General features: G+C 39.0%; 1 protein-coding gene across 1 annotated transcript; it reads right to left on the reverse strand.

Moving 5' to 3' along the window:
- Nucleotides 1-655: 655 nt before the first annotated feature.
- Nucleotides 656-27,871, reverse strand: TEX14 (testis expressed 14, intercellular bridge forming factor). The gene is made up of 30 exons (XM_074595985.1): nt 27,783-27,871; nt 27,315-27,480; nt 26,431-26,567; nt 25,686-25,767; nt 25,099-25,229; nt 24,147-24,260; nt 23,587-23,710; nt 22,596-22,774; nt 21,261-21,412; nt 20,270-20,460; nt 19,907-20,057; nt 18,578-19,563; nt 17,781-17,887; nt 16,549-16,628; nt 15,727-15,993; nt 15,093-15,175; nt 14,563-14,631; nt 13,913-14,000; nt 13,114-13,204; nt 11,735-11,773; nt 10,505-10,632; nt 9,490-9,680; nt 7,854-7,905; nt 7,290-7,361; nt 6,396-6,473; nt 4,800-4,917; nt 4,509-4,604; nt 3,460-3,533; nt 2,066-2,129; nt 656-1,877 (listed from the first exon to the last, which is right to left on the reverse strand). Exons 1-30 carry the CDS (start codon nt 27,869-27,871, stop codon nt 1,844-1,846), a joined length of 4,233 nt encoding a protein of 1,410 aa, XP_074452086.1. The 3' UTR covers nt 656-1,843.
- Nucleotides 27,872-27,909: the final 38 nt, after the last annotated feature.

Raw genomic sequence — 27,909 nt, forward strand, 5'->3', positions numbered from 1 at the left:
CTCACCATTTGGTTTGACAGATAAAATAGGAAGAGAAATCCAAGAAGCTCAGGAGATTTCACAGGTTGCAAACCAAAGTGATACATAATTATGTGCATGCAAAAACGCACGTGTGCTCACTCCGCTCCAGTGCTGCAGCCCTACAAGTTTTAATTACTCTATATTTAATTCAGCAGGTCTATGAAACATAACAAAATATTGCCCAAAGTGAGAGGGAACCCCCCAACTACTTGTCAGTTGTGGGTAACAAGCCACTAAGGCCAGAATCGCACAATGAAATTGCAATTTGACTTTTGCACGCATTTGTTGTTACCCTCGGTTCCTTGCAAGGCTGCGATGTAACACAACACTTCACATGGCCCCGGGCTGAGGTAAAGTAGGATGTTGTTCCAGCAGCTCCGATCAAGAATATAAAGTTCTTCTGCCTGCGGCAAGGATACAGAACTTGCACAGAGAAAACCTGTAGTTTGATACAAGCCCAGGTTAGAAAATATTAAACCGATGCCTAGACAGAACTGTGTAACGCGCACATGTCCCGTGTCCCGTGCGCTGGCGCTGCTGGTAACCTCAGGCGCAGAACTCAAACTGCAGCCTCCTGCTGCTGGCGCTTCCACCTTGTCACCACCACAACACGACTAAACGGAAGAAAGATTTTTATTTTTTCTTGATCTCTTCTGAAGAAAGCTCCCCCAGGTCTGCCAGTTTGCAGCATCTTCCCTGGAGGAGCTCCATCAGCATCTAGTTGTGTACATAGTCTGATGATGGGGAATATAGTTAATAACAAGTAAAACAAACAAACAAACAAACAAAAAAACCAAAAACGCCACCCAAAGCCCAGAAAAACTACCACATGGCAGCGTAATAACCTTGGAAACTTTTATTAGTATTGTTAAACCAAATTAACTAACAGTTACAGACAGGCAGACTTCCCCACCTAAAGAGGAACGTGGTGTGCCCAGTGGAAGGCAGCTACAATCCCAGCGTCTGTTAGAAAGGGACAAGGACAATCACACCTCCTGCACCTGAACAGCGTTTATCACAAGACAAGTTAAACATGAGGTCGCTGTGCCCATCGCAATTCTGAACCAAACCTCAATTATATCCAGGGAGGGTTTTTTGGATGAGCCTACCAAAAGCGTGGTTTAATTAAACAAGTATCTTCACAATACTAAACAGATTTTCTCGTATTCTTGTCTAATGCTGGCACGGAATGTATTGCTACGCTTGCAATCTCTGGAGAACGTTGCCTTTTTCTCATTAGCTTTTTGCACAGCAATTAATCCCCTTAATCAGTCAAATCAGTTCAAGACTACATCACAAAAGCACTAAGAAAAGAGAAAACAAGAAATTACCTTGTTAAATTTAATGAGCAAGGAAAAACACACACTCCATGGGCTGTAACAGTGCTCCACACTCCAGCATGGAAAAATTTAACAAGTGCCTGAGCAGGAACAGCAGTCCACAGAATTACAATCATTTTGTCTGTAATATTGAAAACTGAAACATAACGCAACAGAGCAAGAAATTCTTTTGCTTATGAAAGCATGAGTGCGCAGGAAAAACCCTCACCACACAGCCAGCTTCATAAAGACGTAATATTCAGAGAACAGTTTGGTCCTGCGATATTACTGATACTGCCTTTACATGCAATGATGGCGTAAAACCAGAACAAACCGTGTTACAAAGTAGAGCATTAGATTTTCTTCTGTAGTTGCTGCTGCAGTTAAAGGAAGGCATAGCTTTACAATCACTTATGTGGCTGGGAGGGGCTGCAATTCACAGCTGTATACTGTACGAGCAGCAGTAAATTGATCTATCAGAACGTATGCACTATCCATTTTAATCACGTAGGAGAGCTCTGATCCAAAACAATGATCCTGCAGGAAATAAAAAAAAAGAAGTACACACTTATTTTTTTTCTTATATCAAACTACAAGTTGAAGGGGATAGGATTTCATATTGCCCCTCTTGCCTCCTGGGGATGGAAACCAAGAATATACCTCATGCAGCCAGAGAATACACCAATTTCTGCCAAAAGCCCGATGTAATTCACAGAGAGGCTCACCTGAACGGTGAAGATGAAGACAGCTCTCTCTGGAAGTGGAATTCCTGATCTTCAGGATGAGTGTCTAAAAAACATGTAAATTCAGCTCAGAACTAAGAAGAACATACAGAGCCACACAACACTTCAAAGAGAAAGCTCGGGTGTTGTCAGCACGCACTGCACCAAGCGCTACAGAGCTCTCTGCTAGATCCATTAAGCTGCACTTGTAAGCAGAGACCAGCCGAGCTGGGCTGCTGCCGGGTGCATTACGCAGGACCCTCTTTGGGAGCAGAAATCATTCTGTTTTCAAAACCCGAAGCCCCATCCCTACCAGCTCATTTGTTCTAGAAGTCTGACAGACTACAGGGTCGCATACGCTGATGCTGTGCAAATAATAACGATGTTACCTCCAGATCTCTAGGTTGAAAAATTACCATCAACATTTCCAAAAGTAACAAGGGATTTGGGACATTTCAAACTTTGGGTGTCTAACTGGAAAGCGAAACACGTGCTGTGGAGCTGACTGCTGGAGAGGTGTTAGATGCCTGTAACACTGAAGATCAGCTTCCTTTAGGTCATTTTGTGCTATTCATTGAAAAATCAAAAATTCTCTCTGAAAACAAAAAGGCCACTGCCTTTTTCTTTCCAGACAAAAGGCAGTCCTTTTATATTTTTTGCATAGCACTAAATGCACATTAAGTTACTGCAAGTATGTCAGCCCCTTCCCTGTAACAAGAAACATCTTTAATTGAGAAATGTTGAAAATGGCAACCTTTTACGTTAGCTGCAGAATATCAGTCAGCTTTGACAGTTCCTAATGGAGATTTGGACTTACAGAACAGAGGAAACACTTTTATCTTGTGTCTTCCTCCTTACTTCTAGTTTCTATTAGAGGAAAGCCAGGGGAGATAAGACGAAGAGGCAGATGTTTAAGGGATCTGATGGCATTAGCATATACATGGCAGGTACAAACCAAACCATACTGATAAGAACCGAAGTCCTTACAGTGTTGAGGCACTGAGGTGCCTCAGCCAGAGAGGCTGAGCACTGAACAGGACACAGGTGCAGAATTATCAGTTTTCTTTCAGTGCTTTCCAGTCAGTGGAGGAAACTGCACTCTACAACCCCAGCAAACGGTCCGCAACGCCGTCAGTCCCAACTGACCAAAAAAATAAGAACATTTTCAAGTGTCTCTGGAGAGTTTAAGCCTAGAGCAGCTTCCTCTGCTTTAAAATCATAGGGTATAAACAGTACCCAGAAAATAATCAAGAAAAGCAAAAAAAACTAGTCTGTGCAAGCTCAACAAATTCAGTGCTAACAACATAATAAATGTGACACTGCCCAGCACAGCATCCAGTAGCTCTACAGACGAAGAGGATGTTCTGAACTCCCTGCACAGCTTTTTGGTGCTCTACCTCTGGCCCCGGCTCCGTCTTCCTCTGTTCCCTTCTTCCTTCCAGCATCTTCTGGATTTTGCAGGCTCGCAGCCCTTGAATGACAGTTTTGTGTATCATCAACTGTTTTCTTTCAGATAGGATGAATACAGAGCACTAAACCAGAAGCCTCTGGAGATACTAGATGCCTTTTTATTTTTTCCCTGATCTATAATGGGCATCTGCCCCCTCCAACCCCCAAACAAAGTGCCTCTCCCCACCAAGACTAGATGTGCTTCAGTTTTACATCCAAACACAGATCCAATGATTCCTTACAAAATAACATTAAGTAAACGGAGTCTGACTGCAAGTGTGAATGGACTTTGGATCGAGCCATCTATGAACATGGCAGTATATAAACTGCAGAAATCAGTCTGCCCTGTTGGCAAGATCCTCCTGGTTATAAGGACATTTGCCTTCTGTGTTCAATTAAAAAAAAAAATAATCCCAATGCCAAATACAAGAATATCTTGTGCTCCTTAGTAAGATATATGTTAGGAATGACTTACAACTACTCACTGGCATTTACTGTGGAGTTGTTCAGAGTTACTACACTCTGATCTTTGGTTCCAAGAGGAAAAAAGTTATTTGGACTATGAATCTTTTCCTTAAAGTGATGTATATATATGACTTCTGCCACTTTCTTCATTTCCTCCTATACTGCTGTGACAGTATAACCATCTTCCCAAATTCTACTTTAAAGTGTTTTCTAAAGAGCTTTCATGATTCTGTTCTCTTAATGTACATTCTTCTCTATCCCAAAAAATCCACCATTCTGTCAGATTACCTCTGATTTCTGTGGACTGCCTTCCAAGCCTATTGAAGTATTTGCTTTCAACCTACAGGAAATTACATTAACAAAACATACATTTCCCTCTCCATTTAGTACGAAGAGTTCAGATGGATGTCTCCAGGCAAGTTCCCTGACACACGACTGCCTAAAGAGTGACAGCACATTTTCTGAAAAGCCCTGCATAGGTCTGTACACAGAACATAAACAAAATAAACTTATGAACAAAGTATCAGCTAACCCAAGAGTGTGTCCCTGAGGTTGTTCTTGGATCTCCTCATCTCCAGGCACTGCATGGAGCATTCTTTCTAAGATATCATCAAGAGTAGAGTGAGCCCTGTCAAATAAAAGATTTAAAATGGATGCTGGCAAGTTTAATACTACACATTTTAAAAGAAAACAGTCATAATTATCCAGGTTCTTAAAAAAGCTGGCTTACTGAAAACATTGAATCTTGTTAAATTATACTGGAACCATTATTCTAAATCTTTTAACTCAAAGCCAAACATGCCTTATCATCCCTTTTTCATACCTTTCTGTTTCCTCTGCTAGATTAAATGACTCCTTAGTCCATAAAATATCTTTTCTCTTCTCATTTCTCTCAAATTCTTTTTCTGACTCTCTGTCTTCCATGTTAATTTCATCGGGAACTATTCACATAAACAGAAAGACTTTTATGTTAAGAGTATGAAGGAAGATAATAAAGAAATTAAAATTTTTTTTATTTACTGCACTTGGGAAACTTCCAGTTGTCCACTCTCAATTACACTGTCCTCAGTAATCTGTTTCTCCACCAGTTAAGCAAATCCACATTATCTACAGTCAAAGGTGGCCAGTAGCAAGACCTAGATAAATATTTTACTGTAACACATTTTTAGATTCACAGGACTGAACATTTTGCTTCATACTAAAATGAAAAATGCATGTGGAAATTAATCTTTAATCTTTCCCCTTACAATCCCAGATATGGGAGAAAAATCAAAAGAAAACCTGTGGATGTTAGCTTTGTTACCCTACTTAGCAAAATCCAATGATATCCCCCCCAAGACTTATCTCAGTAAGTTCTGTTCCCTACAGCATGTGAATATATTCAGCCACCTTCTGCTAAGCTATGATAAGCAGGAAGCAGTAGGCTGTCACAAAAATGGAGTCTGAAATAGCTGTACTTTATGCAAATACAACAAAACCACAGTGATTGAACAGCAAGCAATACAGGCTGCTGCATCCCTTACCACCTAAAAACAAGATACTCCTATGAATAAAGTCACAGTAGCTTCTATCCTTTGGGTAACAATTTTAAATGGGAAAAGATCTAACAAAGCTGTAGGATAACACAAACAAGTGCCAGTATCATTCTCAAGTGACTATGCTATTTAGCTTTTTTACAGAATAACTCATGTTCTGCCTTTTTTTTTTTGTCTTTTTTAACTGCTCTTCACTTTCTGACTCATTGGAAGCAAATGCAGAGCCTATAAAAATTTAGGTTTTCTGCTCCTCTGACATTACTTGCTGTACATCTAAAAATTATTCCCACTTATTACTGTTTGCAGTTTCAGAAGCACAAAGCTTCACTACTGCTATCTTTGGTATCTTTGTAACAGAACGGGAAATAAACTATTGAGTACCCCAATGGATGGTATTTTCATAGACCGCGAGATCAGAGGCAGTAGTTCATTATGGTGAATGAGAAACACAAGCAGTCAGTGTGCACTGGCCACTTTCTCAACTGAACCGCCCTCCCAGAACGGAAACTTCAGCTCTCTTTTACGTCAGCTGCCCACCATCTACACTTTTGTGGGCTTCATCTCTTAGGTTTGAACACAGCATACGTTACAGTGGCATAATAGAAGATTAATTCCGATAGTTCAGACTTTGAAAAGTGAATGCAGAGAGAAAGCCAGCAAACACTGGTGGAGGAGGTACTGTTTGCAAAAACACTGCCTGTAACCTTACCAAGAAAGGGAGAATCCTCTCAAATTCCTGCTGAACCACAAATACCAAAAGTAGCAAAAACCTGAAGTTTATTGTACAGCTGAACATACAGTGACAAGTATGCAGAGTAATTCTGCAGCAATGCAAAAGTAATTTTCTATTTGTAATCTCTACATTAGGACTATTATCAACTAACCATTTATTTGCACTCTGCAGTCATACAATCCCTCCTCTTTAAAGTCTGGAGCGATGGAATCTTGATGCTTTAAATATTCTGTTAAAAACAGCATATTTCCTTACTGAGGTAAATATTCTTTCTAAACTGACTCTATACAATCTGCATTACCATATTACTTATCCATACAAACTTCGATGAAAACCTTTAGATAATGTATAATTAGTTCATATATTAATCTTACAAATCATCTTTGATCATTATTTATTCACTTGACGCCAGTCTCCATATGTCCTTATTTTGGTGAATGAGGAAATAAAAAGATTGGAACATGTCTGGGTGCCTCATTTCTAAAAGAGCATAGGACCTGTATACATTTAATTATCCCTGTGTCTGGTGTTAGTTTAGGAAGAGTTTATAGCCCAATAACCAAAGGAAATTTTCTGTAACACACACCAGTAAAATTAATGCAGAATATTTACACTGTGTTCTGTCTGAAGATGTATGTGATTACAAAAGGAAATGTAAATCACTGACACAAAGCTCCACAAAAACACCTGAGGGGTGCAGCTGCCCGGCTTGCATTCGTTTTAATGGAGAACACGCATTGCTCCAGGACACCTTTCAAAAATTCAGTCTACACAAAATTCATCTCAGTGTTAAATTACATCTGCACACAATAGACTAGCTGCTGTCATCATTAGCAACTAACCATTACATGAAACGCAGAAACTTCAAGGACTAACTTAAATAACTGCCAGTTATTTAAGCTGTTGATGCCTAACTTCCTAATCACTGACTTGACTGCAACTAATTTGGAAGCTCTTGTGTATTTTAGTAGTGAATGATTTGGGAGAAATCCTGATTGAAGACAGCTGGCAAGCCTCATATCATTTTGGGTGAAGTGCCTCTTACCAATTTCATCCAGCAGCTCTTGGGCTGGTGGAGGCAGCTCATCAATGAAGCGGTTAGATGCCTGCGAGAGTGCTGAGATAGAAAAAAAAAAAGTCTAGTTAATTAGCAGTGATTAATCCTTAATAACTGCGATATAGGCTTACATTATGACAGCATCTTGCTGACATAGTTCATTTATCAACCTGCATGAGCTCATTCACATTTTATCAAATATCCTTAAATAATTTCATAATGGATAAACCATTTAGAGCTAGACTTGTACATTCAGTTCTCAGTCCTCTATTGCAAATTTTAGGCCAGTAATATTTACACTTCAATGTAGGTTGATTAGAGGTCAGAGTTTAGTCTGCAGGTGCAAACACAAAACCCATAACCTAATTACCACTAGCAATACACAGTTGTGTGCAAAGCTATTCCTTCCCATAAAAAGAGATGCCCAAGAGGAAAAAGGATTAAAAAAAAAAAAGAAAGAAATGAGAAGTAAAACTGCCAAATTTCTTTTCACATCTGTTTCTCCATTTATTGATCATTCTATTTGGTCTGGGACTGGGTTAAAAGACTTACCAGATGCCTTCCTGGTGCTTCTCAAGGATGAAGCAACGACTGGCAACCCATCCTGTGTAAGATCGTACATAATGAAACACAAGAAAGGTAAATTGAAGAACTGCTGGTCTTCAATCCTCCCCTTCAACATACGAAATCCAAAACCAGGTAAGGCCTTAATTAAAGCCTTAGTTGACCATTACATTTTAAAATAAGCTCTTCGATCAGCTCAGAATATGAAAACAGAGGTAGCATCCAGGTAAGCCAGATCTGTCAAAAATTGTGCTTAGGCTGCTGTGCACTCATCTTTTAGCTGGCCGTAAGATACTGTCAGCTACATAATCCTGACCCATTTCAACACCGTACGGACAACTGGATGGGAATTCTCTGAAAGGACAGTTCCATCATCTCTCAAGTTCCCATTCTCTGCTTTGAATCTTAAATTATTAAAGCCAGGCACACCTATTCACCAAAAGAGCCCTCCAAAATCAAGAATTTGCCATCACAGGCAAATCCTCACTGTCCTGAAAATGGAAACAGGTACTTGATGTAGAGTATTTTAGACAAGAAAGCAAAAGAACCAAATATCTCCATAGAGCCAGCCAAGGCAGCACAGCACTGTTAATGGGCTCAGTGAATTCCAACTGTCTGCTACGCAAGCAGAAAGACACAGCCCCCACCTGATGACAACGAATGCAGTCGCTACTGTTCTGGTTGAACAAACTCTAATTTAATCTTTAAATGATAACCCCATCATTGAATAACAATAAAAAAGGCATAAAGGCAACTCTTTTATATGTAACTGTCTGAAAAGACTGTTAAGATAATGCTGTGGCTCCAGAACACCTTCAATTCCAAAAAGATTACTGGAAATCACTACAGTGACCTTGGAAAGAGAGAGGATTTTTTGATACAACAAAGGTGATAACATTATGCCACGTCTGCGCATAAAAAGGGCAAACTTAATCTGCTAATACAAGGGCTTTCTGAACATTTACGTGCTTCCCCGAAGTACAAGATGGAGACTTCCACTTTGGTTTTCTTCCTCAAGGAACCACTCATCTACATACTCATTTATCTTCCCCCACTGAGTTTTGAGAATTGTTCAGTTTCACAAGGAAACTTACATACTTGAACACACATGCAAATGTATTTCTTTTCATTCAGTTTAAACCCCACTTCCACATAGTTCACAAATCACTTGGGAATTCAGAGTGGTTCAGATAAGCAGCCTGCTGCTGCCTCACCAGAAGGCCAACTGATCGACTTTCCCTCTCCCAACGAAAACATATCTTTTCTACCCAACCCTTTTGCAGATACTTACCACTTTGATGTTCCAAGATTACCAGATCAAACACTGGGAAACGGCAACTCTTTACAGCCAGGGAAGGGATGTAGGGCACACAAGGTCACTTTGATGTGGTCGATATTTACATACAATTAGGTGTAAGGGGAAGCCAACTTTTTGTTGTAATCAGTGGCGCACACTGACTGCTTTGAAATCAATCACAGCCTTTGTCATTATGTCAACAGATCCAGGATTCCAAAATACTCACAAAGACCTAGAAGTATTTTTGTGCTTCTCATTTTGCATTTAAGGAAAAGTATTTTAAAACAATATTTTAAAGAATAGCTGGCATAAATTTTCTAGACTTACAGGCTCATTCAGTTCAGATGAGCAAAATCCTGAAGCAACTGAGGGAATTGCAGTGCTCTTTCCCTCTTCATAGGCTGTAGTGAATGTCCTGGACACTGCAGAGGAGGTCTCTTGAGAATCGCAAAAGGAAGAATCTGAAGCTACTTCACGGCAGTCTTTGGATTTCCCAAAGGCCATTGGAATTTTTTCTTCTAGAATTAAAAAAAAAAATAAAAAAGATGATAGCAAAGCTGGAAAATTATTTTGGATCTCGGTGACATTTCAATGGAAGCAGAAAAAGGTTTCTTGTACTTGAACAGGCACCAGCACAGGAAACTCTAAGAAATTATTGTCCATAAATGATCTCTAAATAGAAGTCCAAACCGATTACCCAGAAGTTCCACTTCAGACATTATTTATACAAAAATTTACCAACTGAGAAATTTCGACCACTGTATTACACCAAATTAATGAAAGTAGAAAGCAAATGATAATTCATTGCTCTTAAACAACACTTAAGTTCAACAAATGTTAAGTTCACTTTATCAACACCCAAAATATACTGCTTATTACGTTACTAAGCTTATTACAATATCTGTCTTTAAAATGCTAAAATCTACATGTATCACTCCAAATCAATTTTAAACATCTAAAACAATTTCTGATTTATTAAGGCTACCATTAACTACCAAGTAATTACCTCTCAGAGACCTTTCAGATTGCAGCTTTTTCAGCTGTGTCCCTGTAAATTCTCCTTTAGTTCTACGCTACAGATTTTTTTTTTTGACCAAACAGGCTGTAACTACAAAGTTGTCACTATCCAGACCAAACCAATGAGATTTCAAACAACAGACACGGCATTTCTTGTGGTTACTTATTCCAAGCCTGACATTTCTGCATTGGTACTACGTGAATGGAGTTTCCATGATTCACATCAATGATTTTTACATCAGCAAGTCTTGGCAGAAAGGTCTGACTCCTGGCACAGAAAGGTTAAGTAATTCACTGGTCCTCCCTTCTTTCCTCTCCCAGTTACCTGAGCGGAGTGGGGTGCTGACGCTCGTTGGTGCGTGACTCACTCTGGGCGTTTTACAATCGATATCCCCGTAGTAGTTCTCTTGCTCACAGGGGATACTCGACAAATCATGAATATCTGTCACTGATCTGAAGTATTGAAAGATGTTTTGACAGTTAAAATAGCCACTTCTTGCACTTGTGAATCACTAAAATCTGGTATTTTCAGCTCTTTAAATTTTACTTTTGTTCAGTCTTATCTAGTTTTCCAGAAGGAAGAGAGACATTCCCTTTGAAAACTTCCCACAGAATTCTTGGAAGGCTAAAGATCACCACCTTCAATGATCTTGCAGAGACAGAAAAGGTTAATTATTTGCTTTCCCTTCCTTTACAGGATTTCTTCATTTTAATAATTCTCCTTTAAAAGCAAGCTCAGGAAAACTGCCTCCAGAAAGGGCAAGAATGTCAAATGGGAACCACTAAGTAGAAAACTCTCTCCAAAGCCACGGGAAGACCTGGAGATTTAACAAAAACTAACAATCCATTAATTAAGACTAAATGCAGGTCTTAGAAGCCTTTAAATTAATTACTCAGATAAACTGAAACTGCTAAAGATCTGCAAGGGCAGCGCCGTCCACTCAAGTTACACAAATTCTTAAGTGGTTGCAGGACTGGGATTATATTAAGCAAACCAACATCTTCTGCAGATATACCCTGGATGACATTGTCCTCAGAAGACCATGAAAAGAACAGATGTCTGCTGTTACCAAATCAGTAATTTCTATACCCATCTCCATTATTTGTAAAAAGAAACTAACTTTACTAGTTAAGTCACAAACCTATTCTGCAAATTTTTCCTGAGAATCTCAATCACAAGATTATTTTTATAATAAAATTTGTTTAGCTACATACTAAAGATTTGCTGTTTAAAGTAATTTTATTTCTCCTGTGTAATACGGGCAGAAGAAATAAGGAATTGTACACTTTAATGTGAAGAAGTACACCCAAATTACACTAAGTTAATTACTCATGAGTATGAAAATATTTCAAACTAAGGAAAAACGTATGTGATGGCTCTTTTACACCAATCTCCCAATTTATCATGAGAAAATAGTCTTTCAATGCTTCAAATAGCTTTTCCTCTCTCAGCTTTGGCCTGTCACGTCTTCCTGTTTTGCATCAACACAAAATTTTTACAACAGTAACAACCAACTTGCTGAAGTTCTGGTATAAAACAGTCCGTGGCTCTTACACATCTTTTTCTTTAGATTCTTCTTGTGCTGCTTCAACACTAGAATGAGGGAATAAATGTCATATTCATTGATCATATCAGAATATTATGAAAATGAATGTATTTCATTTCCTCTCTCTCCAAGTTTAAAGGACTACCTTCTCTCTGAGGCAGAGTGCGGCTCATGAAAACTTTTTGCTCAAAAGCTTAGAAGACGGAGATAGCGAGCACTCCAGAAGAAAAATGCCATTTTAACCACATTATGGATTTGAATTTGGTAAGGAGAAAGCTTCCAATTGATATACACAGTTTCAAAACAAAACTGAAAGTTAAATAAAAAAATCTATGAACATAAATCACTACGCTGTTTTACCATCCTTCGATGGGTCTGCATTGAAAGCTACTCTCTCAAACTCTAACAAGCCCATTAAAGGTCAAAGAGGGATTCAAAGGGGATTAGGCAGATGGTCAGAGGGCAGCAGTCCTCTCTGTCCTGCTGGCAAAAGCTCAGTTCCTAAGAGAAGGGAGCAGCCAAACCCATGACTTTTTACCTTAAGGACAAGTATTTACACACTTGCTGCCTACCTTTGACACTGGTAACTGGGTTCCTCCAGTGGAGGGGAGAGAGTACGACACCGAGAGACAGTACAAGCAGCTCGCACTCCCACTCTTGGAGAAAGCGAGCAGCTGCTAACTCCGGAGGAACACAAGGAAAGCTGAGCTACGGGGAGGGAAGGGGCTTTTGGCTTTTGAGAAGCCGGAACGCCACTGCTGAAAGACCTTCAGGGCAAGGACTGTTTCTCTTTCAGTAAAAGTACCCCTAGCAGCATGAGGTGGGGATTCTGGACAACATCTCTGCATACTAGTAGAATATAAAATTTACAAAAATACTGGATATAAACACCTCATGTTTGACAGATGAGACTGCCAGTCTCCAAGCATGGGCTAATGTTATCTGCAGGCAATAGAGAGTGAGCATACTTGCATCCGATTGTTCCCACAGGAGGGGAAAAAGCATGAGCTCCAAAACCAAAGCACAATAAAATTAAAACAGATGACTGGAGCCTTAATTTGAATTATCTTTGCTCTGTTTAAGACTGTAGTTTATCAGTGTAAAAGGAATTGTAGTATATACGTGACTTATTTTTCCCATTTTAGCTCCTTCGTTAACCAAAAAAAACCAACCCCAAAACCCGAACACTGTAAAAGACAAAACCCCATGAGACTTGTGAAAGTCCTTTTAGTATTTTCTTGGCAAGGAACTCCAATATGTAGATAATAATTAAAACACACCACTGGCATCTTATTTGAATATTAGATATATAAGCAGAATTAATAAAGAAAGTACACTTTATAACCTACTTTATGCTTCACGTAACAATGAAAATAAATCTATCTACCTGGCTGCAGGCATGTGGCTAAGCTGATCCACTCCTAGCGTGTTACTACCAGAATCCTGCGACGCTGTGCTGCGGAATTGTGTTTTTCCTCCTGAATACAAATAACAAATGTTCCCTGTTATTGGGTTTTGCAAGTACAAAAGAAAGTGACACAACTCATTGAACAGGAAATTGCAACTTTATTAAATTTTTTAGTTCTTGTGACCTTTGTTGTTGTCAAGAGACAAATGTGTTTTAAAGATGCATTTTCATAAACATACCACAGCTGCCAGACAGTCAACCACTGAAGCACTGGGGAATATCGCAACATTTACAAATTTGAGCTGAGAGGCAACAGGCTAGAGAAACAGCAACGATCCTTCCATTATTCTGCACACATATAATGTCAGTTCTTACAGTTTTTAAGCTCAAGATCATTCTAGCAATAAGAATATTAATGTGTAAATACAATTCTAATTCAGTTTCCAGCACCATAGCAAGTTGCATAAAAAGATTAAACTTAGCCCTAGGGTAAAAAAAAAAAAAGGTTGCAAACAAGTTTTGTTTTGTTTTTTAACTGAAAGACAGCAAGTGCACAATCATCACACTCAACTATATTTCAGTGACTGCAACGCCCAAACCCCATCTTCCAAAATCCTGAGTGTCCTGAACTCTTACTAAAACAATGAGGAATGAGACCAAGTGACCTGAAGAACCAAACTCCAGCCTTCTGACAGGAGTGCTGCTGACAAAAATGTAAGTACAACAAGACTCTATCTCCCTGACTCAAAATTACCTTCAAAAGAAAGAGCAAATTTACCTGAAACCTGAATACTTGATCCCGCACCTTCAGTTAATTTTTTCTGTAAAAATCCTTCGTCTTCTAATTTGCTCTCAACATCTGAGGTCTGAAGGAGGTGGGGGAAAGGAAGTGAATTCAATTTCTCGCAGGCAAGCTGTGAAGGGTAGGACAACTCTCACAGGATGAAGTTCACAATAATCAGAATGGAGAGACAAACTTTTCAAGAGCTTATCAGCAAACAGCATGGATTAGATCTAATAGTCCATACAATAGCTTTGAATATTCAAGAAATGAATGAGGATTGTTTTAAGACTATTGAATACTATAATTGACAAAAGCTGTGAAGGAAAGGCTGAGATTATCAACTGCCTAAAACTTTTCTTAGCCACAGATTATGTGATTTCCTAGTAAATAAATTAAGACAATCGAGCCCCTGGTGTTTGGGGAGTTCTGGCTGTTTGTGGGGTTTTAGTTGTTTGGGGTTTATTTTGTTTTAGTTTGTTTTTTTTTCAGGCCAGGGTGTGTGTTTTAAAGAGACAGAGATAGAATTTTCTTACTTTTAGATAAATCTTTATTTGTATAGAAAAAAAGCTGTCATTATCCTGTTTTCTACAGCTCTTCTTCAAATCAAATGGGAGCATAATAAAACCACATGTTGTGTAACTTACGTCCAAAGTTCTTGACACAGACTTCGTTGCTGTCTTTTCTGTTATTTTTATCTCTTGTTCAGAACTTCCCTGAGTAGCAGGAGGAAGGAAATAAACAGAATTAGGAGTCAAGAATTCTTCAGATACATCAGGAGATGAATTAAGGGAACAACGTAATTCCCTTGAATGCTGCTGTGAAAGACATGATCATTTGAGATGCTTTCTCCACTCTCTATTACAGAATATACATTTTAGTCAATAGTGCCCAACAATACTGCATCAAATGGGAATTATACTTTGATCACTCTGAGTCTCAGCGTACTTCCTGCTCCATACATTACCTTGATGGATTATAGAACAAACAAACCAAAAAAAAGGGGGTGGGGTGATTGTTAGTCAGATCCCATCTGAAAAGATCAGCTGTCTTGGTAGTTCAGCGTGCAACACAGAGAGACCAGGCTAAACTGTTTTACAGATAACCTGCTGCAGATAGATTTCTTGGATTGCTATATGTGCCCAAACCATGACAATACTCTAGAGAGATTCTCAACTTGTTGAGGAAGGCCTGAATTCTCATCAATGGCTATTCCAGACTCTGCTTGTTCATCTTGTGATGGTGACGGGCAGCTTCTCCCTAGGATGTCAGAATGGAACAAAATTATTAGGCAAAAAATAATATGAAGTGAGTGATCTAAATCACTGATGGAATATCAATGACAGTAGACTGTAAAACTACATTCTCTGTCAGAAACATGGAGAAATAATGACATTTAAATGCTCACATCATTAATCTGGGCATGGGAAGCTTTCCTTTATCCATAACTATTACAAAAGCACTGTGCACTATGGTGCTACAGAAAATGCATCTCTCTAGTCCAATTGAGAAATAAAGTGTGAAAGCATACTCTGGGTTTGAAAGCTTTGGGTCTCCCATGCTGATACATGGTAACCAATGGTGATGAAGGGTCTCCAAGCTCAGTGGACATTACCTTCACCTATTAACATGTAACACTTATCTTAGTCTATTATTTATGTTCACCAATGACTGAGTGATTGACATGCTTTGGGGGCAAGACTCTGGAAGATAAAATTGACAACTATTGTAACAAAATCACAGAAGCTGAAATCTGCTGGGAGATAGGGAGACAAAGACAGAAGAAATTATTTTTTGTTTTTCAACCTTACCTCCAGAACTTCTGAATGCAGACTCCAGATCACTCTCCTCAGATTCAGATCTATCCTCACTGCCCAGATCCCAAAATTCAACATTATCACCTGTCTGCCACCCGTATCTTTGTTGGTCTTGACTTTTTTGGAGCCTAACAGTGACATGCTGAAAGGCTTCCTTTATACTCTCTGCTTCACTTTCAGATGTACATTCAGTGACTGCATATGTAGAGCCAAGTTCTAGTTGTCCTGAGGCCACTCTTCTGGCCATTCGCTTTACTTCAACTACACAAGAAGAGCAAAATTACCAGTTCACACAACAGAATCTGCACCTTCAAAGCATTCCCCATTTTTGCATTGTGTCTGCAGACTTGGAAATGCTAAAGTCACAGCCTGTAAACTCCTTTATCACAAAAAAAGCTAAACACTTCTTCCATTTTAAGGGAAGCTTAAAACCTGCATAAATGGATACGGACAAGTCTTTACAGTAACAATTTTTCTTAATTTGCACTCTATTATTCATGTCTGTACTGCCATCCACTGGTCATTGCTATACTACCCTTTCTAAATTCATATGTGGTCCTTCCCTTACATCCCGCAAAACAGGGCTAATTCCTTGAGCTTTATAATCAAACCATCTTACTGTGGTTGTGATTATTTTATGCCCTGAATGTGCAAGACACAGGATCCTACTCATTTGGTTTTCATCCAAGAACAGCCTAACAGAGCTTCAGCAACTAAGGCACACAGACCCTTCTTAAGTAACAAAACGTGTTAAGTTTTAATGCACTGCACTAAGACTTGCTAACATTAATTCCGAGTTAACACTGATTTACTTACTCTTCCATTCCGATTGCATCATCCTTCTCTCCTCACTTATTTTTGTACTGTAAATTTCAGATCTTGATTTTGGATAGCACCTATAGTAAATCGTTACGAAATGCATCAAACTCTGTTAATGCACAAGTATATTGTGTTAAGTATTCCCCAGTCAGTAAAAGACTAGAAGTTGTTTAAATGTTAATTAAAAAAAAAAGGCTGAGAGCACACATACTCTACGAACCCAAAAGAACGAGCAGATTGAGCCATCAGAAGCTTAGAAAGCACAGACAGTTATTTAGGTCTATTACAGATTAACCAGACAAGCTGTGCATTAAAATCTAGATTTCAAAAGCTGTCAACTGCCTTCAGATGATATATTTATATAAACACTAACAGACAATGAATGCTATGGAGATTTCTTTTATTCAGGTCAGTAAGGTGATGAGTGGACAATTTAAGATCCTCAGAACTTCACACTTGGATAACAACATTCCTATCACCAACCCGACTCCAATCTAGAGTTCATTCACTTGACCATCTAACCACATGTCAGCACCTGGCACGTTTATGTTTTAACCAAATGCATCCTTTACCAATGGGACTTACTGATCCAGCTGGGTCATGAATCATCTTAAAAACTGGAACAGTTTTCCTGACTGATTTGACCCAAACACTGAAGGAGGTGCCTGTCCCCATCTTTCCAACTAACAAGATATGTTAATTTGCACAAGTTTTGCCAGGTACTTTTAACACGTACTTTCCACCCATACTTAAAAATATAAAGGGACGACATGAAAAAGCACAGCAAGCAAAGTAACATATGCTCTGTTGCCACTGGGTTTAGCAAGACTGTTCTGCTCCCACAGGCCCTAGTCCGACGCCTATTAAAGACAAAGTATTTGTACTGAGAATTGAATGAGGCTGCGCACAGAGAGAACCACCCTTAGTAGTAACCGATTAGATTGCTCTCCTTAGGCACTGTTACAGTTTTGGACCACTACCTCCATCAGAGAGGCATCTGGAATCTGAACATCACTTTTTAAAAGCAGCTGCCCTGTGGCGGCAGTTCCCCTGTCAGCTCCGCAGCTGACAATGACTCACAGTAGGGTTCTAATTGGACAGATGGCTTTTGGCTTACTGAAAAAACATTTCATGCCATCCTTGATCCCCGACATGTCTACCTTTGACAGTGGCTGTATCAAGATGAATCTGCTAGAATTAACTCTTCCGTGAATGCAACCAAAACTCACCACCTCTCTTCCTCACTTCCACTTGCTGCAGCGTGTGAATCACCTCCTCTCTGACACTGCAAGTTGAACTTTTTTTTGCATCTTGCAGATACATGTGGGAGTAAATGCTGAAATGAGTCCAAGAAGCCATGATTCAGCACACATCAGGCATTCTGGTAATTACTAGTTGAGCTGTCTATGAGATATACTAAGAGCTGGACAGTGCAGACTTTATTCCCTATTGTGTTTTAGTAGCACTGCTCATGAGAAAGGATGACAACCCCAGGCCTCAGCCTACTAAAAACTCTGCCCTGGATTTATATCAGGTTTCATATGTGCGCAGCAGACTATCATAACATGTAGTTCCGAGGGGAATAAGTGGACCTAAATGACTCATGATTTTTCGTACAGCAGATACATACATATTTCTCTGTATCTCTTTGGGCTAAACCTGTCAACTACTTATATTTAATAATGAAAATGATCTAGAAGCCCTTACTAATGACATCTTAGACCTCTATAACTAAGTATACAAACAAAAACCTTTCTCTGCTTGCCCTTTTCCCTTACAGTTCCATCTCCATTTTAGTACACGATTTTATTCCCTCCTGTGCCACTGGACTAGGGTTTTTCTAGGGGGAAGGGGGAGAAGAAATAATACTATTGCTCTGCTGTGCTGACTTTTTTCATTCCCATATACAATGCATATATTTTAAAAGTCAGATTCATCCCTCCTCTTGGACACCATCCATAACTACGTCTCTACCTGCTAAGGTGTACAGAAGTGATAAACACAGTCACCCTGCTCAACACTTTACCTCATGGTCTAGGCTCCTTTGATCATCCAGGCTTTTCACCACGCTGAAGTTGAGATCATGATGGTTGTTTTCATTTTTACTCCCACTCATCTCATGAAAGCACTTCGAGTTTTCATTTTGAATTGCCTCCATTTCCTTTGCCTTCTTTCGAACAGTTTGGAAACTGTCTCCACCTAATGCTCCTTGTGCCTGAGATGTTATTAGTGGCGGAATATAGACACTTGCTGGTGGACCTACAGCCTTCCATGAAAAAATATTAACTCCAGAAAAAAGGCTACTGGCATTTTGGTAAGTATCATCAGGTGTGTTCCCGTGTCCTCCTTGACAAGTTTGCTTAGAAAGTGGATTCTTTCTGATTTCCTGGAGCAGCTTTGTTTGCTTTTCAATGGTGTCTGTTTTGTCCAGTTTCTCCTCTGTTCTGCTCAGGGAATCTTCTGCCTCACGCAACATGCTTTGTACAATCTTTAAATCAAGGACACATTTGCCGATGTACTGCTCCTCTTGGGACGGACTACCCATTCTTCTCCCATCATCTTCTCTCACCTGTGCCAGCATGCATAAGTCAGAGGCCTCACTTATCCTCTCCTCCTCTTCTGTAATGTATCCTGTACCCAATTCTGAAGAGTCACCTTCCTCATAAACTGGCTTTTCCTCACAGTGCACTCCAGGGGATGTATATAGGTCTCTGAGGGTACCCTTATCTTCTTCCTTTTGCAGCATTTTTTGATCTTTTAGAGTTTGACCTAATCCAGCTTCTTCTTCCATGAAGTCTTCATGACATTCTGGAAAACTGGCAAAGATTTCATTATTTTCAAAGCTACAGAGGCTGTCATCCACATCACTGACACTAAAGGTTGTCTGGAGTTCAGACGCTACATCAAGATTTTTGTCCTGTGCAACTGGCTGTAGACTGGTTGATGCCTCTTGGTCCACTAAAGCACTGCTGTCCTTAGGAAAGGGAGAGTACCTTGGGGTAGTAGAGCTGTCTGAAAAATTTGATTTTAAGTGTTAAACCATTTCTCCAGGAGTCCATCAAACACACTGCTTTCTTACATTAGGAGTTAATGTCTTTTAGAGATTACATGAGCAGCATTTAAAACCTCTGCTAAAAACAGTGTGCCTGAACTTGAAATATTAACCAGACTTACAGTCTTGGGTTTATGTTAACAATTAGGGTGGCACTTAGAATCCAAAACTAAATGCTTTCTATTTTCAAACTATATCATAAAATCTGTAAGCGCTCACATTTTAATTTTTTATTTTAGACCTTTATGGACTGAGGAACATGCTAAGTGAAGGACACATGACATCTTGCTAGAAGAAACTCACCAGCCTCGGTTATCTTTTCTCCCTGCAATTCCTGTGTTCTCTTCCGGTAGCTAAAAGCTGATGCCAAACAGATGTTCACATCTGCAAAAACAGTGGGTCTTGGTGCTTTTGATATTTCATCAGCATGACCAGTGTGAGACTTGGTTAAGTCCTATAATACAAAAAAAAGGAATAAGAGACAACCATATTTGACAGTTCAATGTCTCTACCTTCTCTTTTAAAGTGGTTTGCCTCCATGATCAGGAAACAATACTCAGTATTTAGACTGTCCCCCACCTAGATTTAAGCAGAACAACTTGAATCTGAATGGACACAAAACTCTGCCATTTTAAATATGTGAAAGGCTACAATCCTGGAAGTCACCTTTAAGTCATTTTTCAATATATATTGAATATCCTGAAGTTTCATGGAGCGGTTCTTCTGTTTAGGTTCCAGCCCTGACTTTACGATACCGTAATAGGGCATAGGAAGTCTGACGTCTGCTTCTAACTGTTGTCCTGAAATTATGAGCTGTTTAATAACAGAGTCTTCAAAACCTTTCCAGGGAGGGGTCTCTGCAAGACAGAAATATAGACTTTATGTCACAAGCAGCATATCAATGTGAATGAAAATAAAAAAGAGAAAAGAATCAGAGATACTGAAGCATTATTGTCTGCACATTCCCTAATTTACTACTACTGTCACAAACCAAACGAGCACTCGGCCCAGTCTGGCATCTCCTCCCTATCCTGTTTCAACAGTGGATGCTTTAAAGGGAGCTGACAGCGATCTCTAGAGGACAGTTATGCTGTAAACCATGCTCTGGATTCTTCATTACCAACCATCTAATAGAGGTTTTAATTTTTAGGGTAATTATTTATCCCATTTCACTGTCAAAATAGTCAAAGTCAATACACAACACACATTACATTATCTGTAATAACAATATGTTATCTGTAAGTTATCTTAGTGATCAAAGAAATGAAAGCTGCACAGGCTCGTTTAGCACATTGCAAAGAGTTAACTGAATGTTTTGCTACCCTTGTATGAAGAAGAAAGACAAACAGCAGAAAACCACCATACACAAAATTGTATCTCTCTAATACCAACCATTAATCTCATCCTTTAGTCACGCAAGTTTAAGTTTTCTGATTACATTTTACAAAAGTTTCCAGTAGTCTTTGCTACTGTCATTAACATTTGGTGGTTTTTTGCCTGAAAGGCTCCTTTTCCAAGTTAACTCTGTATGAACCATGACAGCAAGGTTTTATCCAGTCATGTAAGGGAATTAAACACACATTAGGGGGCTGACAGTCTGCGCTGAAAACATTCAGCGGGTTACCCTAGTGACAAAAGCCAACGCCTATTGATGTACCTGTCAAGGCCTCCTGCACTACTGTACAGAAGCTATAAATATCCGATTTCACCGTGACAACTTTTTCAAGAATTACTTCAGGAGAGCACCACTTATAGAGCTGGACTGGGACCGGAATACGTGTCAGGTCACTGCGTTCTCCACCATCTTTGCTGTATAAAGGGAAAAAAGTCGTAAATTCGGACATGCAGCACGCTCAACTAGAATCTATACCTTTTGCAATTAAACACCTGAGTTTGTGACATCTGCTTTTAGTTTAAATACCTAAAAGGTCCAGAGTATACCCACAAATAAAAATGTGTGGTATTTTCACATGAATAAATGTATTTTGGTACATTACAGCAAGACAAAAGTTACCTTCTGGCAAAAGTAATACACTCTAACAAATTCACACTCAAAAAGAAATCAGAGAAAGTTTAATGTTTCACAGTAGGAATTTTACAAACAACCCTTTAGCTCTGGACAGCGTTCTTTGACCACGGACAAAATACAAGAAGGTGCCACCTGGCCTGTTAACATTTACTTTGCAATGTATACATATGTCTAGAAGATAACCTCCTCCTCACATTTAACTGTAGAGTTTTTTGTTATTCATTTCACAGTACCTGAAATAGCTAAGAAATCACCAAGATTTATTAACAAATCAAGTTTACAGGGAGGTTAGGAAGTATCTTTGCTCCTTTCAGGACATTACCATTGGCAAATTTTTGTTTATTACCCATTTTACTCTTTCTTTACAGTCTAACCAGCCATTTACTTTCTTCCTAATCAGACTGCGCTACAGGAAATAAGCAAAAAATGTATATAAGTAGTAATTTGCCCAGATGAAATGAATGGTGTCTCTTACAAAAGCAATACTCTGTCACCGGTGGCACTTAATTACTACCTGTTCAATGAGGTGTGGAATCATTGACTTTAGGTAAGCCTCCATAAGCATAAGTTCAGTATAACAAGAGGAAACTTGAATTATTTCCAGACCAGCAGCAGAATTAGTGACTCAAAGACGAATTTCATCTCTCTTCTGTAAGATTAGGCTCTATTTCTCTATGATGGTATTTTTATACTCCAGTAAAGAGCTGCTTCTTTTACCAGTTTCTATTTTCAGATATTTGTAACACAGCAACTAAGTCTACCTGAAGTTTGCCATCCTGCCTGTGGCAAAGTTAATGTACCTGAGCACTAATAATTTGGAGTTCTTCACTCCTGTAACTCTGTTGCCTGACTTGGAGGCAGGAGTCCCTAGTCATCAAGAGGGGCACTTCAGCAGAATTTAGCACTAAATTTGACTTTACTTGTGTTTATCACTTTCACAGAAACAGTGAGGAAATTCTTTACCTCTCTATCATGTATTCCAAGTTGCATAGCTTTGCCTCACCAGAAGAAACAATTTGAATAGCGTAGGAGGTGACTGAACGGTGGATAAATCCACGGGAGTGTAGAAAACGCAAAGCATCATTAATTTGAAGCAGCACGTGCAAAATCGTCTCCATGTGCAGTACCGGGAATTCTGAACGCTGAAAAAAAACCCGAAGTATCAAATTTGCATTGCAGGTCTTTAAAGCTTGATGTAGGGGAAAACTATTACTATACAGAAGGCAGCAAAGAAAGCCAACATGAAACATACTGCAGTAGAAATCATACAAATTGCACTTGATAAATAATGTTCATTCCCAATACCAAACCAACCAACAACACCTTAAAAAGTAATTAAGAAAAAAAAAGATATTGACTATGCCAAAGTCACTCTGAAGCAGAACGAACTTAGAATTTCTTGCCTTTAACTGCAATTTCTTCAGTAACTTAGATGTCTGCATTCAAACAGTTAAAGAAATAAAATAACAACTCAATTAATTGGAAAAAAAAAAGGGGGAAAAGAAAAATATGGAATGACAAAAACAAAACACAGATCTGCTGATAAATAAAAAAAAATCCAAACCCACAACTGAGTACAAGCCTTCAGTTTTACACACAGGCAGTTTGCAATGTACTACGTGCAATTATTCAAGGGCAAAAGCTGGTCTTGCCACATTTGCAGTATACAACCACATGCAGATTAAAAGCTCAACTGAGTTTAGCAGCAGCCATTTTAAGGCTGACACCAAACAAGAAAAATCAATGCAATTGCATCTGACCATTAACTGAAGTATTTGCCAATTACAAACATTACCAGCTTACACTGAGTATCTGACACTGTGCAATGCAACAGAAACACGGATACACGGACTGATGATTCTGTCGTCTTATTCTTTGACTAAAGATGGTAGATGTAGTTACTAAACCTCTTCCTCTCAATCAATTACTATTTAAAAACAAGTACTCCAATTACCCTTTCATGAAGGATGCTGTACAGAGAACCAAAATTAACCCTTTCATATACTAAACGGGTTTTCTCCAAGTCACTAGACAGACAAACAGACATCAGCTGTAGCAAATGAGGATGACGGAGTTGACTGCAATGAGAGAGGAAAGAAAAACTGTAAGGCAAATCTGAGATTAAAAGAGAAGGAGTCCTGGCCTTATAAGTGTTTTTATCAATACAATGTGAATGCTTCTAACTTTTCATTAAAAGACCCCAAATTCTAAAAATAGTTTAGGTGGCATTTAGGAAACAGTGCTTACTGTCACAACTAGGAGAATCCATAAATAAGCCATCCAAGAAACAAGCAATGAAGCGTTCATCCAGACACAGGAGAAGAGAGTATCATCTTCTCCTGTGCTAGCCACTGAGGAGCAAATGGAATGGGAAGAGAGGAGACCTGTGCTTCTCATTTGGAGAGAAAGTGCAACCACAGACTGACAGTCCTCCTGAGGTTAATCGCATTTCCTCACATCACTGTGACACCCAAACCCCAGAAGCACTTGTGGCTACTGCAAATTCTTTCTTACCTATTACGTTCCTGCTCCGCAACGAGAAGATCAGCCAAGCGTAGTTTACTACAATTCTGATGGGGCTCAAAGCTGAGTTCCTTCACTGTAACTCTGCTGCCTTCCCACATTAAGCTATAAGGAGAAGAGGAGGAATTTCTACAAGATGCCTTCCACAGTATTTTTTTTTCAGTTCTGGGATTACTTACAAAGAATTTTGTAATTCTGAAATGCTCCAGTGCTGTCTCCTACTGTTTGTAACATTGCTTTGATGATCCTGGTTATAGCATATACTCTTTCAAATTGACAATAAATTCTCATCCTGTTAAAGACTGAATGTAGCAGGACAGGTCTGCTGCCCCAAAATGCGACCCTTCCATGATGTAAGGTAAAGAACTAGGACACTCTAAAGCTCATTTCACTAAAGGCCATCAGCCCACTGCGATATAAATCAGAGCATTGGGAAGATTAAATAACAAATTTGTCAATTCTCAGGTCCCTCTGAGGCACAGTTACTTGCTACACAATACGAAAGATTAAAAAAAAGCTCAATCTGCGCTTGCAACTCATTTCACCATAGGTTCGAGCAAGTGAGCTGCAGACGCACGTATCCAGAGACCTGAGGTCTAATCCAACAATTACAAGGATTAAATACTGAACAACACAATCTGTGCAAACCCAGCAACGTATTTCCCACCACAAAAGGAATCAGTACTGAAACATTGTTACCACTAAATAACCATAACTGGTTTAACATTGCTGTAACGGACCAGAGCAATCTACAGATATCAAGAGGGTTTAAAGAAGATATTTATCAGTGGACTGCAGAAAACAAGTTGCAAGCAGAAAGCAGTGTATGAATACAGAATACACAAGGAAAACTACTGAAACAAAGCAACTGGTCCAACAACTTGCTGCTTAATAGCAACAGATAAATACCAAAAGGGGCTAAAATCCCTTTGATTCCACTTACTTTGTCATGATCATGTATGGTCCAACATGGTAAGAAAATGCTGGTTCATCATCTGCCTGAATCACGTCTTTTTCCCCAATAATAGGGAGAGACGCCAAGTACCCTACATGCCCACCGCCTGCAAGATAAAACTGACAAAAGACCAGGGCATAACCAAAAGGCATATGCAACAGTTCCCAAGATCTGTCACATCTCACGCAAGTTCACTAAAAACCTGAGGGCCATCACTGCAATGGGAGCACCAGCCAAAGCATCAATATGAAATGTTAAGATCTATATATCAAAAGCTTAACTTTCTAGCGAAGCTGAAACAGGGAAAGCAGAAACGGTCATTAAGAACTCCCACAGGTGACATTTAACAGGAGAGTTTCTATTGCCTGTTCCAAAACAGCTCCCTCCAACAGGGCCTACTAACGACTAACGGTCTGAATATTTGCACTCTCCCAATTTTTCTCCCACCATTTCAGTAGAAATAAGAACACACTAAAAATGAAAAACAACACAGGTGGGGTAATTACTGTGAAGAATATGTGACTCCGAAAAACTGTACTAATACTATTAGAAAACCATTATCCATAACTTCTTACCTTCCCAAATCCAAAGCTGTAAATGTTCTTGGCTGCAGTAGCTCCACCTTTTAGAAATCTACCCAGAGGACTGTCAACATTTCTAAGTATCAAAAACATAAGCAATAGGAGTAACTAATATGCCAAGGCTTAGAGTTAAATACAAAAAAGAGAGAAAAAAATGCAGAAGTTCTGCAACAGCCATGTATTTAAAATGTTGCATTTGTCTGGTCTCACATGAAAAGTCTAATGTGGAAGCTGAAATTCCAAATTATTGTGCAACTCATTAAACCTTTTTAGATACACGGTTATGATACATATTTGTTTAAAGCAATTAAAAAAAAAAAAGAAAAAATACATAGGCATGCTGCATCGCTTTTTGTTCACAAGTATGTATTTTTCCTAACATGTATCTGACATAAAAGCTCTTGAAACAGTTGGAAACACATTCCTAAAAGATCTGCAGTGACCTTAAAGGGTCAAGAAACAAACTATTTCATGTCAGCGCCATTTTAATACTATTAAAATCCAGTACTTCATATTGCTGATTTCAAGAGCATCTCTTTAATATACAGATATTTACAACTATCAAGTTTCTATTTGGAATTCTCACAACAGAAATAAAAAGTATCATCATTCCTAACACACATTGGTTTTAAATCTGATATCGTCGAAAAGAAACAAGAACGTGTTAATTTTAAGGTAAGAGTATGGAATTAAAAGTCCTTGTAGTTCAATCCCTCAGTACTTGGGAATATATTCTTACCCTTGAACAAGACCCCCAAATCTAGACGGACTGCAGACCAGCGCATTTGGTGAGCCAACCTTCCTGAGTAGATCAGAGGGAAAATTTTGAATGACAGCCTGCATGTGGAACGTACAACGCTGTATAAATTCCAGCATCTAGAGAGAAGGGGGAGGGGAAAAAAGACAGACAAAAAATTACTTCAGAACTGTAAGATACACCATTTTAAATTAATATGTCATGACTACTGAAAAAATAACTCATTACTTGCAATATTTAAATAGGCATTTCAAGAAATGGATACACAGCAATCTTCAAGAAAATCAATTACATTAAAGTCTAATGAAAGCTTACTTCAAACACTAGATGACTAACTTTCAAGACATTCATCCACTGAAAATTGTAGTATCAGGTTTCTTTTTAAGAGGAGCATTGAAACAACAGGAGAGAGGAGTATTACAAGTTTTAAATCAATATTGCAGTCATGAATAAGCCTCCTTGATACATTTTGCTCCCATGGTAGCAAAACTGACACATTTGCCAACACAGTTCATGCACAGACTGAGATTCACTTGAAAACTACCTCAGCTTTACTCCTGATTCACACATACGTGCAAACAAACTACATTCATCAGGGATGGAAAACAAGAGCCTGTCATTCTCCCCACTGCACACTTACACATCAAGGTCCCAACAAGTTACAGACACACATCTGCACCTGAGCAGAACCTTAGTTAAATAATCTGAATCATGAGGACTTCAAAATACCATTACTGACGTTGAAAAATTATGTTAAATAGTTATCTAACATGTAAAAGCCAAGAATTTCTCCCTGGAATACTGGAGTTTCTACGCTTTAAGATGAAGATGTAAGCACATATTCAACACGTATTGCACACACATACCTGAGCACTGCTTGCTTTCCCAGCAGACATAGCCCAGCACTGAGGATTTTTTCCACTTTTATCATGTAGTCTCAAGTCACCTCCTTCATCCAATAACCTGCTAAGAATCCACTGATTTCCTGAGAATGCAGCTGCATGGACTGGCGTGCTTCCATCGTAACAGCGACTGAGGAACGGTGAAGCAGAAATGTTTCAACCTACCCCTACTACACTCAACCAGCTGTGCTTCTGGGGGAAAAAGCAGCATACCTAGAATGTTTATGTACTCCCAAACAACAACATACACTGTGAAACAGGGAAAATTAGGCACCTACTTACCTCTGAGGATCTTTGGCTAAAATAGCAACGTGCATCTTAAGCATGTCTTCATTTACATCCACTGAATATTGTGTATTACATTGACTAAAACCACTAAAAGATTACCCATTTATTTCAATTTAAGAAAAACTGTGTATTTTTATACTTAACTGATTAGCATCTGAGCCATAATCCAACAGCACATCCACTATTTTACGAAGACCTAGCAATGCAGCAGTGAAGAGTGAAGTCTGGCCCATGGAATTAACAGCATCAACAAAAATACCTACAAGAAACC

Source organism: Larus michahellis, chromosome 7, assembly GCF_964199755.1.
Source record: "Larus michahellis chromosome 7, bLarMic1.1, whole genome shotgun sequence".
Taxonomy (NCBI): domain Eukaryota; kingdom Metazoa; phylum Chordata; class Aves; order Charadriiformes; family Laridae; genus Larus; species Larus michahellis.

Excerpts from the sequence above, each read along its gene's own strand:
- TEX14 (XM_074595985.1), bottom strand. The coding sequence starts at position 27,871 with ATGGGCCAGACTTCACTCTTCACTGCTGCATTGCTAGGTCTTCGTAAA. Across the intron at positions 9,681-10,504 it reads CAGCACCCCACTCCGCTCAG|AAGAAAAAATTCCAATGGCC; the intron begins GTAACTGGGAGA and ends TTTTAATTCTAG. Across the intron at positions 7,362-7,853 it reads AAGCACCAGGAAGGCATCTG|CACTCTCGCAGGCATCTAAC; the intron begins GTAAGTCTTTTA and ends TTTCTATCTCAG.